The 19,714-nt window shown below is 37.0% G+C and overlaps 1 protein-coding gene across 1 annotated transcript; it reads left to right on the top strand.

Moving 5' to 3' along the window:
* The first annotated feature begins 13,102 nt into the window (after nt 1-13,102).
* CFAP161 (cilia and flagella associated protein 161) lies at nt 13,103-19,503 on the top strand. Its single transcript, XM_051796702.1, has 7 exons — nt 13,103-13,203; nt 13,337-13,426; nt 13,631-13,866; nt 14,529-14,613; nt 15,406-15,564; nt 16,221-16,294; nt 17,069-19,503. Exons 1-7 carry the CDS (start codon nt 13,141-13,143, stop codon nt 17,244-17,246), a joined length of 885 nt encoding a protein of 294 aa, XP_051652662.1. The 5' UTR covers nt 13,103-13,140; the 3' UTR covers nt 17,247-19,503.
* The last annotated feature ends 211 nt before the right edge of the window (nt 19,504-19,714 follow it).

Here is a 19,714-nt window from a genome sequence, read left to right as displayed (position 1 = left end):
TTCCAAGTAGCACCATGTCTTCAGTCACCCCGTGTTTGTCATTAAGCAATGGTTAGGTTTTTTAGCTTGCTGTCTTCTTAAACCCATATTCTGGCCTGCAGAGACCAGCAGTGCCAAGCAACAGCAGGCATCTTGGCACAAAAAGTACCACTGACCTTGAAATTCAGAGTACTAATTCACTTCAAGCACTTGTTGCAAGAATTATTTCTTGATATTATAAAACATGTTGATATATGAGGTGATAGGATCCAACCTGGCAAAACTCAAAGAAATCCTGCATTATTAAATGTCTTCAGTCATCAATGAGTAAATCACTTTCTTCTCGAAACTAATTTAAAACCACAAAACAGATTTAAAAGGCTAGAAGTACTTATGCCACTGGGTAACAAAAGACAAATTCTGAAAAATTTAAAAGACCAGGTCAATTTTCTTTTTACAAATATGGCAAGCAGAAAAACAGGGAACTAAGATTTAACGATTAGAACTTTGCTCATGACACCGCTTTAGTTCTGACAAATTACACACCCGGATTAATTTTGGGAATAAGTCTTAAAATAATAATTAATTTTCTTTAGAAATAAAAAGAATGAGACCTGGTTGGTGTGCCATCTCTGTATGATTCACTGGCTTTGAAAACCAGAAGCATTGCTACACAGCTGGTTGGGAATATTACAGTTTAATAGCTCTGAATGCACTGGGTAGAAGTGCAGATTAAGTGGCATTTTATTTAAATTTTAAAAATAAAATTCCTGCTATTTTTGTCACCAGGGAAAGTTTTCAAACACGTAAATCACTAAAACTGCCCCACATGTTTCAGTAGAATTCATGCCATGTTTACAAGCAAATATAAAACAAGGAAATCCTTCCCAGATACAAAGGCTCTTACCGCCTATTGTTTTTCCCAGATTTAAGCCTCATTTCCTGTTGTATATCAGAGTTTTTAATGTTAATCCACTACTACCTTGTTAATTTTTAGGGGCATTTTCAAGAGTTCAAATGGAGCATGTTGATCATTTTAGCAATTCTTTGCTGTCAAGCAGCTCCTCTTTTCTCTGAAATCCAAACTAAACAAGAGCACACATACAATTCTGTCATATGAATGATGATCTTTGAACACATTTCAGGAAAAAGTGTGTGCTATTCTAAACAGCATTAAAAATAGCTTCTGTGCAGACAGATTGATTTCTGCCTAGTGGTATTTTGTTCTCTTGTGTCTGTGTAAATGAATCACCTTTACACCATAAAATGTGAGGGAAAATGAAGAGCAGGGGACTGAGTGATGTGTATGGGAATCTCAAGGATGACACAGTTCCATTGTGTCTATGCAGTGTAAATCTTTCCAGCTGTAAGGTTGCAAAATATTTAAGTCCAGGATTTTCGGGTAGGTTTGTTATGTCCTTTCCTGAATCTATGTTTGGGTGGGGTATTCAGAAATATTTCTACTGGAGACTTTCTGCTAAAGAGCAAACCCAGTTTGTAGAAACAGATGTAGCTGTTGCTTTTCTACCAGAAAGCACTAAAGCAGAGGTTTGGATTAATTCTCAGAATAAAAGATAAAAATAGGATTGAATAATTTCCAGTTTGTCAACATACATTATGTCTGCATTAGCAAGTAATTTGGGCACAATAGGAATGGATCAGTACACCAAAACAATTTATTGTGAGGCCTTTATGCTTACATAATGTACTTTGATAGGGCTTCTCTTTGGACTAGATTTAGTCCTGTCCCCAGATTAAATGTCTCCCACACGTATAGTTTTACATCAGCCAAAGGATCAGTCATTGGTACAGACTGCAGTGTCCCCATCAGGGCTTAGAGTAAATGAGTTGAAATTTAAATTTTCTTGTTTAATTTTCTCCAAGAACAGTCTAGCTCACAATTATCAAAGCTATTCTACAATCTGATCCAATACACTGGGATTTGCCCCAAAACATGCCATGTCTTCAAACCAGAATGCTAGGGTAGATAACTCTCATCATCTAAAGGTGGTTTCCAAACACTTAATTTTATTCAAAAACTGTATCAAAAACACTGTTGTGTGACAGTCCAATCTCAATGGAATTGGAGGTACCTCCCAATTCATTCTCTCCCTCTTCACGGAGACTATCATCTGAAATGTAGGGACTGTTTTTGTGTTTGTTGCAGTCTTCCTTGTTTTACAAGGGCCACAAATTAACACAGTATCAGCCCAAATTGTGTTTTTGGACTAGACCCAAATTTGAACTAATGACCATGAAAAAACTATGAAAAAATCATAAGGAACTGAATGGCACATGGGATTGATATCGGAACCATGTAGTCTGCAGTCAATCCTATAAATCCCTCTGGTTTTAGATATGGCCACATAGCACAGTTTGCTGGCCCAACTATCACTCTTACATCTGTGTCAACTGGAATCTGTTTAATTACAAACACTAGCAAGATAATAGGCCTACTGTCTAGCTCACAAATTAGTCTACAGCAACTTTATTCCAAAAGCTGGAATTAAAATACAGAAAGTACATGTAAGACAGGAACTGGTCAACAGACATACACCAGTGGATGAAGCATATTGCATTCCTCTACACAATAAAAAAGCAGTAGAGAAAATACCTACAGTAATGTACTTGAAAGATTTATCAGAAGATATTGCTTTCACTAAACTTATTATCACTAAAACCAGCTGACTGCTGCTCAAGTCTCAAAAAAGGACACCTTTTTCCAGAACAAGAAAAGAGTGAGGATGCTGTACTAATGAGTACAAGAAAACAAACTCTACATAAAACGTGACTTAGCCTAACATACAAATTCAGTGTCAACAGATATGAAGATAAATGAACTGAAAAGTACACATAAAAATCGCATGAACGAGCTCAGTTCTGCTTTTTAGGACTTGAAAGAAATGTTTATTCCATAAATTTGCAAGGCTAAAGGCTATAAAAGATATGTATGCTCACTTCTGTTTGGCTGGTATTCCTTCACTGAGCTCGTGAGCTCACTGACAACTTCAATACAGTCTAAGGCTCTCGGTACTTTCACAAAATAAAATGTCACATTTAAAGTCATACACACACTAAAGAAAACATAACATGTCAATAACCCATAGCCTCAATTTCTAAGAATTGTTGACTGCAATGAAGGAGTTATAACTTTTGAGGGAGAAAAATTTGGAGGGATACAGGATTAATATATAGGCTTACCTTTTTATTCTAAAGATGGTGTTACCATATCAGACTCATTTGAGACATGAAACAAAATCTTCCACATACCTCAGATATTTTCATCACCCACCTTGCCAGTCTCAATGAAGCCAAAGTCAGTGCAAAGTGTGAGGAGACTGTGCAAATGCAGACGTTTCACCAGCTTACAGAGGGTCCAAAATATTCACATGCAGAGGAGCTTTATCCACAGTGGATAAAGCTTCTGTGAGGAACTGCCCTGGTATGAACAATGATGGGAAGCATTTGCCATAAGGATTGCCGAGCAGAACTCCCAGTGATCCATGGAAGACAATATATATTCCATACATGCATTGCCAGTTATCCACATAACATATTTTTCCCTTGATTGTACAACAAAAAATTAAAATCACTGCAGATGGTTGCTTCTTTGTTTTGGGTAGAATTTGTTATATGCTCTGTTCTCTTCGTCACAATATTGAAGGGGGAGGTACTGTTAATATAATTTGATCACTGTCCTCAGTAAAAAATGAGCCTAATTAGGGTGAAATGGTATTTTATTCACTAAGAAAACAGGCATCCCTCCTAAATTCCTTTCAGTGACTAAGGCATGATGACATATTTGGCTTTAATTACATTGTTGTGCTATAACACTTATTTGCAGGACTGACTGCCACTAAAAAATATTTTCCTATTCCTACCTTCAGCAAATTTCTAGAAATAATCCTGTAACAAGCAGCACAAATCAATTTCCAAGGATCAGAGTGCTTTGGAATATCTACTGTCAAAAAAAAAAAAGCACCAAGGCATTATTTGCTCTTGATGACATCGAGAAAAGTCATTCTGCCTCACTGCCTCCTCTTCCTTCCTGAAATCCCTGCCTTGTTCTCCACTTTATCCACAGTTGTTGCTGGAATTATCATTTGCTTTTCCTGACACTCATCATATGTCATTCCCTCCTTGAATCTCATCTACATGTTTCAACTTCCCTCCCCAAATTTTCTGTCTTTACCCTTCATGTCCATACAACTTCACCTCCAGTACCTGCTTTGACTCTAGCTCTTTGTGCTGCCTAGAGAGCTGAGGTAAAAACTGCACCTCAGTTCTTTTCAAAGAAAATATACAAATATATTATTTGGGATACCATGGCAAAGCCTGGAGATCAGGACAACAGAGAAACACATGAGAATAACTTGTTGCTGAAAAGAATGGTGGGACCACCAGATTCCATCTGCTACCAGCAAGGTGTTTCTAGCAACAAGAACACTAAGAGAACACTCATTGGAGCTTGGTACAGATACAGTGTGAACAACAGAAATTACACATACTGGACAACAGAAATTACCATAAGGATGGTGTTTTTTAATTTCAGTTTCTTGAAGTAAACACAGCTAAGCAGATTATGGTTACATTTATCTTTCATTAAAGTGAGAAGGCTATCATAGAGTAGTTAAATATCTTCTTTACTACTTCTTGAAAAAAAAATCTGGTTTAATTTTTGGCACATTTGACAGACTTTGTTAGGATTAGCAGTTCACCAGCTGGACACAGGCTAACAAAAGAATAAATTGAATGAGTGACTGGTTCATGTCAGGATATGTGAAACAATGAGAACAGTGAATCTTACTGGTAAATTAAGCATGCTAAATTGGTATGCAAATACAAGCCTCTTACAGGAGCAGCAGAAGTTATTAAAGCAACAAAGCTGTCCCTCAGCTTTCCAAATTTAACTAGAATAGTGCAGGATTCCTAATAGCACAAAACATGTCATACAAAAAAAAAATCAAGCAGTAACAGATACTGCCAGGCTTCCAGCATATTTTCTTGCTGTTGAGAACAGAATCATCTCTCATGATTTTACAGACCAAAGTTCATTACTGTGATCAGCTTCTGCTATAAGTTTGCAATGGCCATTCCTAACAACCTTTTTTGCAGGACTTGATGTGGCATTTCCTAGGTATAAACAGAGAGAAGAATCAGGCACACTTTATGTTACAACCATTTCTTCTTTCAGATACATGTTTATGCAGTTTGCTTTCTTCCTTTTCTTCTTTTTTTTTTTTTTCCTTGGTAAGACTTCACAAACATTTTCGAGGAAGAAAAACAGATTTAAAAATCATTATTATAAGTCAGTGCAGAATGCATAATAGAAAGACTTTTACTGAAAGTAGGAAAGCATGTAATCTTGTTATGAAAAAAAGCTACCCAAATTTCACCCAATCATGGGATGGATGTACCTGCATCTTGGAAAAGGTCACATCTAATTTCCACAAATCATTGTTGCTTTTAGTCCCTTTAAAACTCCATAATATCTAAAATGCAGCCAACTTGCTACAGAAATAGTTTTATAAATACACTCCCAAATAGGATATGCTTATAAAAAATATGTAAGAAAACAAAGGATTTTCAAACACCTTTCAGAACAGATAAAGGCACTGCCCTTCAATTATATTGTGGTCTGCATTTTAGATAGGGTATAAAAAATAAGCACAAGAAGTGAAGGAAAGAGAGAAGTACTTAAAAAAATAATGGATAGGATAACAAGAATATATATGTTACTCAGTAAGTACCTGTAGTAACTCATATCAGCAAAAATACCTGTAACAGTAGAGTCTCATCAGAAGTGCCTATGAACTCACAAAGGATTAAGCAGCTCTGATAGATTCTGTGAAATAGAGGATGAGGTAAAAAAACCAAAATGAATGAAGAAAACAACCTGAGAGGTAGCAAAAGTAGATGGAATTTGAGAGGAGCAGAACCATGGAAGAAAAGAGAACAGGAGGAGGAAAAAAAAATGTTTATTCTGAAGCTTCTTTTAGAATGTAGTTGTCTACAACTGCCTCACAAGGGAAAGCAGAGGGGTAGGCACTGATCTCTCCTCTCTGGTGACCAGTGACAGGACTCAAGGGAATGAGGGAATGGCATGAAGCTGAGTCAGGAGAGGTTTAGGTTGGATATCAGGAAAAGGTTCTTCACCCAGAGGGTGGTTGGACACCAGAACAGGCTCCTCAGCACCAAGTCCGACAGAGTTCAAGAAGTGTTTGGACAATGGTTTCAGGGACATGATGTGACTCTTGGGGATGGTTCTGTGCAGGGCCAGAAGTTGGACTCAAAGATCCTGATGGGTCCCTTCCAGCTTAGCATATTCTGTGATTCTATGATTCCTTCTCTGTCGTGATGTCACTATTGCATTCTTTATCAACCAGAACCCCATGGTCAGATTTGATTCTTTCTTCATGCCCCAAGTCTGAAAGAATCAAGAAAATGCCACTTATTCCTTCATCCAGTCACTAAGAGGCAAACTTTTCTATTTACAGCCAGTGTACAGATCTAACTGGTCTGCCAAGGTTAATTCATATTTCTCCTTTCTAAATTTATTCTCAGTTTTCTGAAGTCATATCATATGCAAGTGGCCTAGATTGCCACATGAAACTTCTTTGCTAATGTAACCAGTTTTCTGATGTTTCTTATTTTGCATATTCACTAATATTTTGACATAAAAGCCTGCATCGTTGCCCTAATTGCATATTTGTACTCTTGAGCCTTGGAACTTGCATTCCTGCACAACCATATCTATTCAGAATTTTTTTATCTCAAAGCTGACTCTACTGAATCATTTACATACCCTCTTACATCATGGGAAATCGTGCAAGTATTCTCTAAGACACGATTGCTGCTTTAAGTTTTGCCAAAGACGGCTGCCAGGATCAACAGAGATTAAAAAGTTCTTTGTGGATTTAGTGATTGTTCTCCATAGAGAACTCCATCCCCACATGATTTTTTTAAGAGAGAGAACAGTTCCTAATGCCAAAAGACTACACAATATGGAGATAAATGCAAATGCATTTCCTCTTTGATTATCATCTTATGCAAATATCAGTCCATTTACATCAGTGGTGTACCCTGCAACAAGAACAAAATCTATCATCTTTTCTCTTATTGAATATAAATAATTAGTTTTTATATCAATAATTTTTGTTTTTCATTTCTTGTTTAACATAGCTACTACTGCTTAAGGTTGCTCAAAAATAATTGGGGTTTCACTTTTAATGTGGAAACACTAGTCAAAAAGCTAAACAGCCTTGAAATTTCTGCATTTATTTGATACTTACTCCTCAGTAACTCCTACTAAGATTAAACAAATTTTCTTAGGGACTGTGTCAGATATGAACAGTTTGTATGGATTAGGATGATTCTATACATTCTTTTGTGTATCTGCTTCCTCCTTCCAGGATGGATTCTCAAAAGTTTAGATAATGGCAATGGTTATGACCTGCTGATCTTCATAATGCTTCCTTACCTTCTAAACAGTTCTGCATATCTTACTGAAAATATCTTTCTGCTCTCAGAGACATTGCTGGAAGAGAAGAGAAGGCTGCTTTTTGATTTCCTCAATGAGCATAAATAACACATTTTAAACACATTTTATTCTGAAGTGAACCTTAACCAAGAGTTCCCTATACCTAATGAGACACCAGTGCAATTCAGGGCTGCTTCCAGGAGCTCCCTTGACTAAGAAGGGAGCACAGACCACCCCTGTGGAAGCTGCCCAGTGTTCTGGGTGAGAATACAGACCCCAAGAGAGCAGGACTCTCAGTTCATAGCACAAAATACTATTCCTGCAGGAAGAGCAGGTATTCTGATTCCTTTCTAAAGAGCCACAACCCTTGCTTTTACACTAATCCATTTGTTTGTTTGTTTGTTTAGCAGGCTTCTGGTAAAATCTGGAGAAAAAATAGCCAATTCCATATGATTCCATTCCACTGAAAAATGCAAAAAAGAGGACACTTTTCAATACTTAAAAGTTATTTCAGTAAGAAAGTTACTTCTCCCCAGAACAGGTGTTCATGGAATGAATGGGCTAGCTTTTCAGTTTGGACTAGCAAATACACTGTATGTTGCAATGACCATTTTAGCAATTTTGTTATTTATCACATTATTTGTGCTCCATTTGTTGAGTCCTCAGATATATACTTCAATACCATTGCTCTCCCACAGCTCAAAGAAAAGCCACCTAATTAAGAAGTCCTAATTTACTAACCTATTGTGACATAGAAATACCAAAATGTTCTGAGTCTCAAATTAGAACAGTTGCCAGGGTCTTCAGACATATAAAATACTTTCTGTAGGCCGTGATGTCTGACATAAATACACTGCCAGAGTAGGGTCAGCCAACTCAAACCCATAAATAGTAGAATGGTGGCAGAAAATGTTAAAAACAATTACAATACACATGTTCTTTTCCCCTTAGGACAAAAGATTCTCATCACGTTCCTTTTTGCTGTGCCAGAAATATTTAACTGATTCATGTTTAGTGGTAGGAATATATAAATCAGTTTCTGTTCCTGTTTCTGGACAGTTCATTTTATGTAACACACAGATTCATTTGAACCAAAGTATTCTGATCTCTATAATTTCTTTATCTCCCCATCTTAACTACCACAAATGAGTTTCTGATGGGTGCTCAGTGGGATATATTTCTAAACAACAAATTTAGCAAAGGTTTGAAGATGTACTGACATGCATCTCTCAAGCATACATCATTACTTTGCTTCAAGACACTGAAGCAGATATTTCCACCATGGAAAATTAGGGGAACAGACTGTTTTCTATTTTAACACTATCATCACAGGGCAGTAAAATCCAAAAGGAGAGAAGTGACATCACCAGGGAATGATTGATCCAATAGGCAATTCACAATAAAGGAGAAGGATCATGCAGCAGGCAAGGCTAAAAAGGGAAGCAAAGGCAACCCTAAGCACTATCTATAGATAGCCCTAAAGTGGGAAGAAACAGAAGGATTTGGGTTCACAAGAGGTCATGCAGAAATGTTGCCTCCCAGTTTCAGGAGCAGTAGGTTCACATTGGCAGGACTTTATGCCTGAACAACCCCGACAGTCAAAGTCAGCTGAAGTCATGGAGTTGAGGGCTATGTTTTTCCCTGCAGACAATCGTGCTCTTGCTTTTTACGTACAAAATTGCTAGCAAAATGCAAATTTCAAAATCTCAAGCATGAGTATTCATGGAAACCAAAGTTTAAACAGATTGGTAACCAAGAGAGACAGTGACCTGATTTCCACCCGTTATAAATAGGACCACGCCTCACTCACAATGATTTTGTGTCAGTGCCTGTGGCTGCTGACAGAACTCTGTAGTTCATTACAGGCAGTGCACTCAGTATATTGGAAGTAGGGTAGAACATCATTTAACAAAGTCTCTTCAAGTAGGTCCCTGGCAAGTAGTATTTAAAAGAGGTCAGCTGAGACTTTTCCTTAGCCAATGACATGGACAGTCTCACTGTTCTGGTCATGATACCTTGGACAAACACTCCACAGCTTGAAAAATAAGATTTTTTAAATTGCCTGAGGGTAGGCATACATAGTACACTCTCCTGTGAAAACATAAGAAGCAATTGAGCTTTGTTAATGGTGTTTCTGCTTGCACTCATAAACACCAGAGTCCTCAGCTGAACTATTTCTTGCTGATGAAAGTGTTTTAGCTTATTCAGAGTTAATATGGATCTCTCTGAGAAATACAATGTTATTACTTGGAGATATACTTTAATATTTCTGTATTCTTTTCATAAATTACTGCTCCTGAAATGACAATATTTTTCTGAGAGATACAGAGCTCTAGTGGTTTTTCAAGCCCATCTCCTGAATGAAATTCAGCCAAGCAGAGGAGGAAATCTTCAAATAGCTGGCAGGATCAGTCATGATGGAGCAGCTCAATTTGAAGAGAAAATATTCCATTATATAATTGCTCAAAAGAGAATGATCTGTAGAGACCAGTAGAATGAAAATACCATGGAGATGTGGATGACTCAGTCCAAACTGGTAAATATTTGGTGGTCTTAGACACATTGTAAATGATCCCCCCCCCCTTCCCTCTTTCTTCAGCAGAAACTTTTGGTTATAAAACACCAAAATGAGCAATAATAGAAAATCTGGATGCCTTTAACAATATCTAATATAGTGAAACTTTACACTAGTGAACCTTTACATTCTCCCAATATGACACACAAACATCCTGCTCCCCTTTCTTGCAAATGGTAGACTGAAAGGTCTGTTTAATGGATCACTACAATTCAGAAAATAAGGTACCATGAACAGGTTCACTGCTCCTCAGCAACAAGCATTACAGGAAACCTTCACACTGAATTCACAGCCAAAATGGGAGACATCCCCACAGGTGTCTGGCAAAACAACAATCCTTAAATCTTCTTGCTAAACTACTTAATTCGTTTTGTTCTGTGAACAGATGAGTGTTTGGGGAATAAGTCAGCATAAGAAACTGTGGTTATATTATTAACAAGCAGATTAATCACTTTAATAGCCAGAAACCTTATAAGAGCAAAGAAAAATGATTCATAGCATATGTCAGAATAATGCTACTGTGAAATAATAAAATGAAAGGAGACAAATTGTCCCAGAGAGCATTTCACTCCTGCGCAGTATTGTTTAGTCTGTATTGTTAATCAAATTTGGCATATTCATAATTTTCAAGAGGAAAAAGAAAACAGGAAAAAAAATAGATACACTCTCAAGGCAGCAAAGCCAGATATTAAAAACATTCTTATCCAACTTGCACATGATTCCATGACTTACTTTTAGTATTTTTTCTCTGCTACTTCCTCTACATAAAATGGCATACATCTTTCATGGACATAATATATATTCACATCCATGTAGACCTTGTCCTTTTAGCCAAATTTGACTGAATATTACAATTTGTACTACTGATAAATACCAAGGAATTTATAATTTAAAGTATTTAAAATGCCTTGGTATTAAAATGCTCTAGCCCACACATTACTGACATGCTTAAGGCAATTTAAATGCCCAGCCAGTCCAGCCTTTTACATAAACTAAAGGTTTAGAGAGCTCTGCGTGCTATTTGGGATCTTCTAAACCATCTAGTTCTCTTTCATTAAAAAACCAAAAAGACAAAACAAAAGGGGTAAAAGAGCTGTAACTCCAGATAGTAAGGGAAGAGCCTCTGAAAGTATCCTGACTATAATTTTACTTAACAATGGCTTAAAAAGAAAAAAAAAAATGCTAGTGTTTTCAGAATATGACATACACCCTTAATTCTAGTCAATTTGTATGCTGGCATAAGCTAACATACAAAACATAGATCAATTCTTTCACGAGAACAGCTTTTCTTTACACCATTTAATAATGCAATCAACAGTTAGGAGTAAACACAGATTTTATCTGCTCAAAAGGAAACTGAACTGACTTGAATGGGCCTGTAACTTTTTCTGCAGGAAAGATATTCAATTTGCAAATATGTTTATAGAGAGCTATTTTTGTTTGTTTTCAGGGAATACTATGTAATCAGAAATTAAATTCTTCCAGGTGACAAGGATAGTGACTGCATAATCCTGCTAAGAGACGTACGGAGATATTTCTGTATGCAAATTCATTTTAGTAAAAATACCTCTCTCTATGCAATATCTGCATCAGAACCTATAAATATCTAAGTACAGATGGTGCATAAGGCTACAAAAACTATGGAATTTTGCTGTGAATTCTATGTATTAGCTACATGCACAGCAAGACAGTGCATGTGTTCTTAACATGTCTAAGTATGATAGTTTTTTAACAATGATTTATTAATGAATATTAATTTAAGTGGTTTAATTCTGAAACAAGAAAATTTTTTTTTGGCATTTAATATTTGGTTAAGATGAACAAAGTTTCTTCCTTTTTTTAATTAAACATTTGTATCATTGCTGCCAGCACAGCTAGGTGTAGGAAAGCATCACTTACCAGAACTGAACACAGAGTGGTGCTATTTGAACAAAAATGGATTGTATTTGGTCCTTAAAGAGTTTGGGATGTGTTAAACAACTTTTTGGGTAATAACTTTGCTTTAAAATAAAAACCAAATCAAAACAAAGAAACAACATAAAAAAGCCGGGTTTCATGTGAATCGCTGTCAAAATCACCTGATGATAACATGTAGCCCAGCCATCCATACGAAAACTATTTTCTTTTAAGCTTTCTAAGTTGCCCAGCATTGAAATATTACAGCTTGCAAGAAAACCATGACGGTTGTAAAGGGATTAAATGTGCTATGCAAGAATTCTCCGAAGATATTTGGCTTAAGATATCTGGAAAGTAAACACATGGCACAGTCACTTAGCTTAACTTGCCATAGTAGATTTCAAGCTAAAATAATAACAAACCAAAACCATTTGGAAGCAAAATATTCACCTAATGCATTCTCTCACACTAGAGAGAAGGAAGAAGTTTTTTACAATGAGGGTGGTAAAACACTGGCACAAGTTGCCCAGAGAAGTTGTGGATGCCCCATCCCTGAAAACGTTCAAGGTCAGAGTGGACAGGGCTCTGAGCAACCTGGACTAGTGGAAGGTGTCCCTGCCCATGGCAGAGGAAGGGTGGAAAGAGATGATCTTTAAGGGTCCCTTCCAACCCAAACTATTCTCTGATTGACAGGATTCACCAACAGTGTAGTGATAACGCATTGAACTCCCTTATGTTAAGCTGATGCACCTCCTCGACAGAGTGCAAAAGGCTACTTGTCCGAGATCGGCTGACCAGAGATGGTTAACATTTTGGTCTCTTCTCGCGAGTAGTAAGTGATGGGAGAAGAGAAAACAGCCTCAGGTTGCGCCTGGTGAGGTTCAGACTGGATATCAGGGAACATTTATCCACCGAAAGGGTTGTCAAGCGCTGGCGCAGGATGCCCAGGGTAGCGGTGGAGTCCCCACTCCTGGAGGGGTTTAAAAGACGTGCAGATGTGGCGCTTGGGAACATATTTTAGTGTAGACCTGGCAGTGTAAGACACACGGTTGGACTGCATGATCCAAAACCTCTTTCCCCACCCCAGCGATCCCACCGCATCCCTCTCAGCATCCCTCAGCCCGCCCCTCCCTCAGCCTCGCTCCCGTTGGCCAATCACCGGGCAGCGCGGTCGCCATGGCGACGCGGGACGCGCGGGGCCGGGCCTGCCATGGCGGCCTACGGGCGGGGAGTGCGAGTCGGGAACTGGCTGGAGGACCTGCACGAGCAGGAGGTACCGGAGCACACACACACCCCCCCCACACACACACTGCACGCTGTTACCCCCTAGCGCTTTAAATTCAGTTTAAACCCCGAGATTCTGCGTGCCGGATAACGCTGTCTGCCTCTCTTTCCTTTGCCAACAGGAGCTCCTGAGGGATTTTATCAGTAGGAGAGAACGAGGACAACTTTTAATGCAGAGATTAGCCAGACTTCAAGAGAATATTTTGAAGAAGGTAATTTTTAAAGAAGGTTGTGTCCCATGACCCCATATAGAGAGGCATAGCTTTTATTATGGTTCATATTGTTACATGTTCAATAACAATTGGCATATTGTTATTATAGAATGCATTAAGAATGCTACGGACTTCATATGCTAAAAACACTTCTGATATTAAGTTCAGATGATTCTGCAGAATATTATGTCCATTTTAATTTAGGTAAAGCTATCAGTGTCTGTCGATGGACTGGTTCACTTTGGAGACACTGTGATGATTATGAACCCAGACACCAAAACCCCGGAGGCGAAGGACGATGAAAGACGTGGTGACCTGACCTTGGCAGTGGATATGGAGGAAATATCCCTATTTTCCGATGACCCACCGCAAGTCTCACGTGGACTGAGCGCAGTCAACAGCGTGAACCCTGTGGGTCGAAATACTTTCTGTATCGTAAGGTCTGGTGCTTTATTCTGAGTTATTTTCAGTTATTATTTTAGCTTTAGGTATCCTGTTCAGGGAAATACACAATGAAGTTTGCTAATGTAAAAATGAATGATGAGTAAATTTAATATATTTAAGAAGAGTCGTTGACTTCGGTCATGCATTAAGCTTGATTCTGTGCTGCATATTACTCTGATTAATTGCAAGGACCTTTAAATCAACTTAGATGTGAAAACAGAATTGCGTTCACTGTATCATTTGGTAAATTCTGCAGCTGTTTTTATTATGGTCATATTTCAGCTGTAAAATACAAAACATATCCAAATATCGCTTAGTATTAATATTCACTCTCCTGCAAGTAAGGTCTCTGAAGTAGAAATTGCTTTTTCTTTCCATGAAATGGACATTTTTCTGTTGTTCTAAAAAACCCTAAGAAAACAGCATATTCTCTCCCTCAAATATATATTTAATTTCCATTGTCTGTGGGACAAGAAACAGAAGAACAGGGTCCTGCTCAATAGGTGAAGGTTCTTCCTTAGGTTAAAATATTTTACCTATTTTAAAAGGTCAACTTAATATAAAAGGCTTAACTGTAGACTAAAACAGACACACACCCCCAATAATAGTAAAATTGATTATTTCAATGCATATTTTTTCATTTTTACAATTTTAACAGTGCTGATGGAAGTGGAGTGGGTGAACCACTTAGGTTTGGGCAAAACTTTCTTCTTGGGACAACAGGAGGGATTTCTGACACAATGGTAAGGCAATAAAGTTGCAAATGAATATTCTGATAGTATGCATTGAATCAGTCTCTAAATATAGATATATGAAACTGTACAGTGGTTCAACATCTTGGCTTTGCAGGACAGATTCAGAGTCATGCATATATCAAGATAAGAAATACCTATTTAGAAAGTTTATGCAACTTGCCTGAGGTCTGATGTGCAGGCCAAGGGGGTTGTCAGCCAGAAGTACTGGACAAAGGAGACCTTAAAAAGTAAAAGAAAAAAGGAAATCAAAATTAGCTTGTGAATCATGAAAGAATTCATATGGGAGATTTCCCCCCCACACACACACCTTTGAACAACTCCAAAATGAGAAGATTTCATTTCTTGTGAAGATAATATGTAGTAGGTATGTGAAGTCACGTACTATTCTATCGTTCTGAGGGAGCAGATTTCTATTAAATGTTAACATTGTTTCCCTCTGTAAGTTAAAAGCAAAGAAGGCAGTACATGTTACATATGCACTCAAAATATATCACCACAACTTTGGAAAAGTTTTCCTTCTCAACAACCACTTTGGTGAGATAAAATATTTGAAATATAAATTCAATTTTAAATTTGTATTCACTAGTCTGCCCATAGAATAGCTACTTAATGAGTTTTTCAACAGAACAGAATCTGTGCTATGGCTGCATAGCTTTAGCTGGGCAGACTGATTTGTCAGGAGCTAAGAGAAAAGGTTTTGTGTTCAAAAATATGTTTTAAAATCACATATCTTGTTTCTTTTATATTGATACTGTCCTAAACATATGGTTTTATTCACAGTTTTATCTAGGAAGTGACCACAAAACATTCACAGCATTTGCTAAAAAATCTCGCCTTCAGCCGGTATTTTTGACAGGTGAGGATTCCTATCTGACTTGCTGGCAAGCTGCCTTCCTGGACCCACAGCTGCGTCTTGAATACGAAGGATTTCCAGTTCCTGTAAGAAATTAAAACTGTAGGAAGTGTTTTGAAAATTTAATTGAAACAGTAGATGAAGTACTTAGAAAAAATAAGTAGTTTATCCACATAGTCCCTTTTGCCGTTTCTGACCTCTAATTCTAGGAAGCAGTGGAGAGAAGGAACAGTCTCTGATTAGGGAATCTGCTTATACAAATATTTGGTTCTGGTGTTCATTTTGAGGTTGACTTGTTCAGTTTTTCCCATCAGAAATTTTCAAACCTTGGCATCATGTTGTGAGGATGCAGTACTTACCTGTTTTTCAGGACTTTGAGGTACTAAAATTCATTTCCAATATTAGGAACTCTGATTAAATAAGAGCTCCTGTACATTAAATTTGAAATTACTAAAAAAAAAATCTCAAGGCATCTGAATAAGTGGATGTTTTTCCAAATGTTTTTAACCTTTTGTTAATACATTACTTTCTTGTACTAGATAACTGCTAGGCTTCCTGAAGTGTTGGCTGTACAGCAAAATATCACAAATATTCCTCCACAGCCTTGAATTGAGACTCATCTGCATGAATCAGCTCACTAATAAACACAGTCAAAATGATCTATTTGTTAAAGACAGTCTTTTTTTCACAGTATTGGTGTAAAAATATTTGCCAAGTGTCTTCCCTTGTGTTTTTTTTCCAGGCAAACACTAAAATTCTAATTACTCATTGCTATACTAATCGGAACTTAGCCATTCCAAGGAACTTTTGTGTATGGTAAGAATAATTTATAACTGGCAGGGTTGTGCATAATGATGTGCCAGCATCAGGAATTACTGTAAGAAGCAAGACAGGTGATTTAGGAACACACTGAGGAAATGGGAAAGAATGCAGAATGCCATTCTCCTTTCCCTTATTTTATTTCTGGACTGTGATGTGTGCATTGTGTTGCTGCAGACAGTTGTCTCAGACTTACTTGTTTTGCTTCTGTCCATCTGAATCAATCTCTCAACAAATTGAAACTAATCCAACAATTCAAGTTAATATGTATACATTAAATTAATATTGATTAAGCACTGCTAAAGAGTATACCAATGTTTCCCATTAACTTCTGAGCAAGACCTGACTAAGAATTTGAATCAAGTATTTGAAGATGAAACAAGGTCTGAAAGTTTGAGGCTGAAACAGTTATTAAGTAGGCAGAGTCTTCCTCAGTCAGAGAGAAATGAGGATGGGGACCTAAACAGTTTGTACATACTGAGTTGGAGCATCACTGCCTTATACTGATGGGGCTCCTTTTACCTCTGAAGCTAGAAAGATGGCATTTCTCTTGGATTTCAAATTCCTAAATTATTCACAGGAAACAAAGTGGGATATTGTGTTTCTTGTAAGGGTCTGATATTTGGAAGCATGTGGTGATATTGCTGAACAAGACAGAAGAAACATGAGGAAATCTTGAACAATTCACAAATAATGAAGATTTTCTGAATTTGTGTATATATATATGAATTCTCCATGCCTATCTCCCCCCCTTTTTTTTTGACTTTGCAGGTCTTATTTTGGAAAAGAATGTGAAGTTGTTTGTCATAATTACCTGGACTCCCACAAAGTTGAAGAATATAAGAATTACTGGGAAATAATTACAGGAAATCCTGGTGCTGAAGGTGGTACAATGATTGATAGACCCAAACCTCACCCAGATGGGTATAAGAATGAAGAACTTCCATGAAGAGAATATAAAAATCCAAGACTACATCCAATAAGAGGTTGATGAGACTCTGATTCTTGATATTTTTATTTTTTTGCTGTTTAGATTTTAGTTTTAGAGATGTTTGTTTTAAAAATGGAAAAGAAAATCTACCATTAGTAATATTGCATGATCTTATTAACTGATCAAGGTTATACAGTGGGCAAAAAAACTACTAACATTTGAGGAACCACACATCAAAAATTTGTGAATCAGGAAGGGTTCATTTTCCCATTTCCACTTTCACTGAGAGCAAAAGATGCCATAATCCAGGAAATCTAATAGATTTACATTAAATTACTGGCTTTCAGGATATATTTAACCAATTCTTCCAAAACCAAACACGTGTCACACTTTTTAGAAGAGTGAGCATACAGTTTCCAAAACATTGACAACCAAACACATACAAAGCTGTAATGGGATACTTTGACATTTAAAGTTCATCAGAAAGAAAGCTGGTTGTTTAGCTTGTTCCCCACTCTGTCTAGCACAATTTTGCCAATTATTAAATCATAAGTGAGATTTCTTCATCTTGAGATTGGCTTCTGATTTATGGATATAAATTGAGCTTTCTATGCTTGTCCATGTATTCTAAATACCTAAATATCAAGTAATCAAGAACTTAAACATGGTCCTAGAGACTAGAGACTTCTGACAGCCTTTTCCATACATCACCATATTCCATTTACCTCTCACTCACAGCATTTTTCAATCTGTAATAATTTCTAACAAGTTTGAGAGCAAGATAAAATTGTCAAAGAAAATTAGGCACCCAGAAGTTTCATGAAAATAAATGCCAAAGCAGAAAACAAATAAGAGTCACTGTAAGTTTATCCAGTAAGAAAAAGATTGTTTCTACCTAATTTGACACTAGAGAATCCACATTAAAATGTTGCCTTAAAAGAGTAAAAATTTCAGCTGAAGCTCACATTTTTCTTAAACAACAAAATCTATCAAGCATAAGATGCAAAGACTTGGAAAACAGAAGTCGTTATTTCATAGTTACCTGTCTTTATCTGGAAGTTTAAGCAGCACCACAGAGAATCTTTTAATGTATGACATTCCATTATATCCATTTAGTTAACTCACATGTATACATATTCCATCTCTTACTGTACCACATGAGCTGGCTCTTTGAGCACAAAGTAAGTGAATACTTGGGTAAAATACTATGTAGAGCTCCATTCTCAAAAGATTCCAAAGATCTTCAATGATCATAAAGGTCAAATAAAACTTTTGAAGTTTCACCAAAACAAACCCACTAAACATTCACAAAAGATAGGACTGATCCAAATATATCTTCAAGCTCTATTTCCAAATAATCTGTTTAAAACCCACCGGCAAGGCTTAAAAAGTTCTTACCTTTATTCAATTTAAATAAAATCAGCAGACTGCAGCATCAGCTAATGAGCACTTGGCATACAGGATCTCAGAACAGGAGACATTAGGGTGCTGTGACATGCAGGTTTGCTTTGGTGCAGTGCACTGCAGAGGACAGTGTTTGAATAACACTCCTTGTGTGCAAACCTTTACAGATCTAAAATATCTTGAAGTAGCCTTAGGAACTTACTCTTTCCCTTTTCGTGCAGAGATATGTAACCTGATGTGTGGCAAATAATGCATGTTTCTGTAGAGGCCCTTTTAATCCTCCAACTTTCAGAGGTTAAAATTCTGCACATTTTCACAACAGATTGACATAAATCTGCTTATATTTTGTAGGCATTAAACTAGTAAAACTGTAACTGTGTAAGTACACTGCAGTGTTTCTAATTGCCCATTGTGGACTTTTACTGGTATTAGATACAGCTATTTCAGCTCTGGCTAAGTCTCTTTCCTCTGGGTGAAATGTAAGAAACAAGAGGCCTTAAACCAAAACCCTTTCTGAAACATAGCTTCGTGTGAACTCATGCAGGAATGAGAACTGTGTGGGCAGAGTGCCTTGGCTGGCTAATGTTATGGATAAGAGTGTTTGTGTGTGTATTTGTGTAGAAGGAAAGCAATGCAGGCTGTACAAAAACAAGTTGTGTAAAGTCTTAGAGGAAAACCAGAGAGATAAACAGATACAGGAATGAATACAAAAGCAGGTAATGTTGGAATTAGGTGCTGATTAAAAGTGGCTTGGAGACTCTCATCTGTGTTTTGATCACTCTGTGCTCATTGGAAAGGACTTTGTGAGCTGTTGGAAAATAAACAGGATTGAATCCATAATTCCTGATTCCACTCATCGTGTTAAACCCACAGATTTGTGCATAGCTTCTTGTATCATATAATACGTATTTATAATTCACCTGATTCACTGATAAGGAATACAGATATTTATCTGTTTCCCAATTTTTCTTTTAAAAATTGTTTTTTACACTTCTTAATATTGTCCACACGATGGCACCACGTTTTTCTAAACAGCACATGTTGCTACATGTGTAAAACAACCTGACATATTTAAAAAAATG

The sequence above is a fragment of the Manacus candei genome, unplaced genomic scaffold (assembly GCF_025592945.1).
Source record: "Manacus candei isolate 608988 ecotype Guabito, Panama unplaced genomic scaffold, ASM2559294v1 h1tg000046l, whole genome shotgun sequence".
Classification (NCBI taxonomy): Eukaryota; Metazoa; Chordata; class Aves; order Passeriformes; family Pipridae; genus Manacus; species Manacus candei.
The sequence above is the reverse complement of the archived record's forward strand: the minus strand, read 5'-3'. Positions and strand labels throughout refer to the sequence as shown.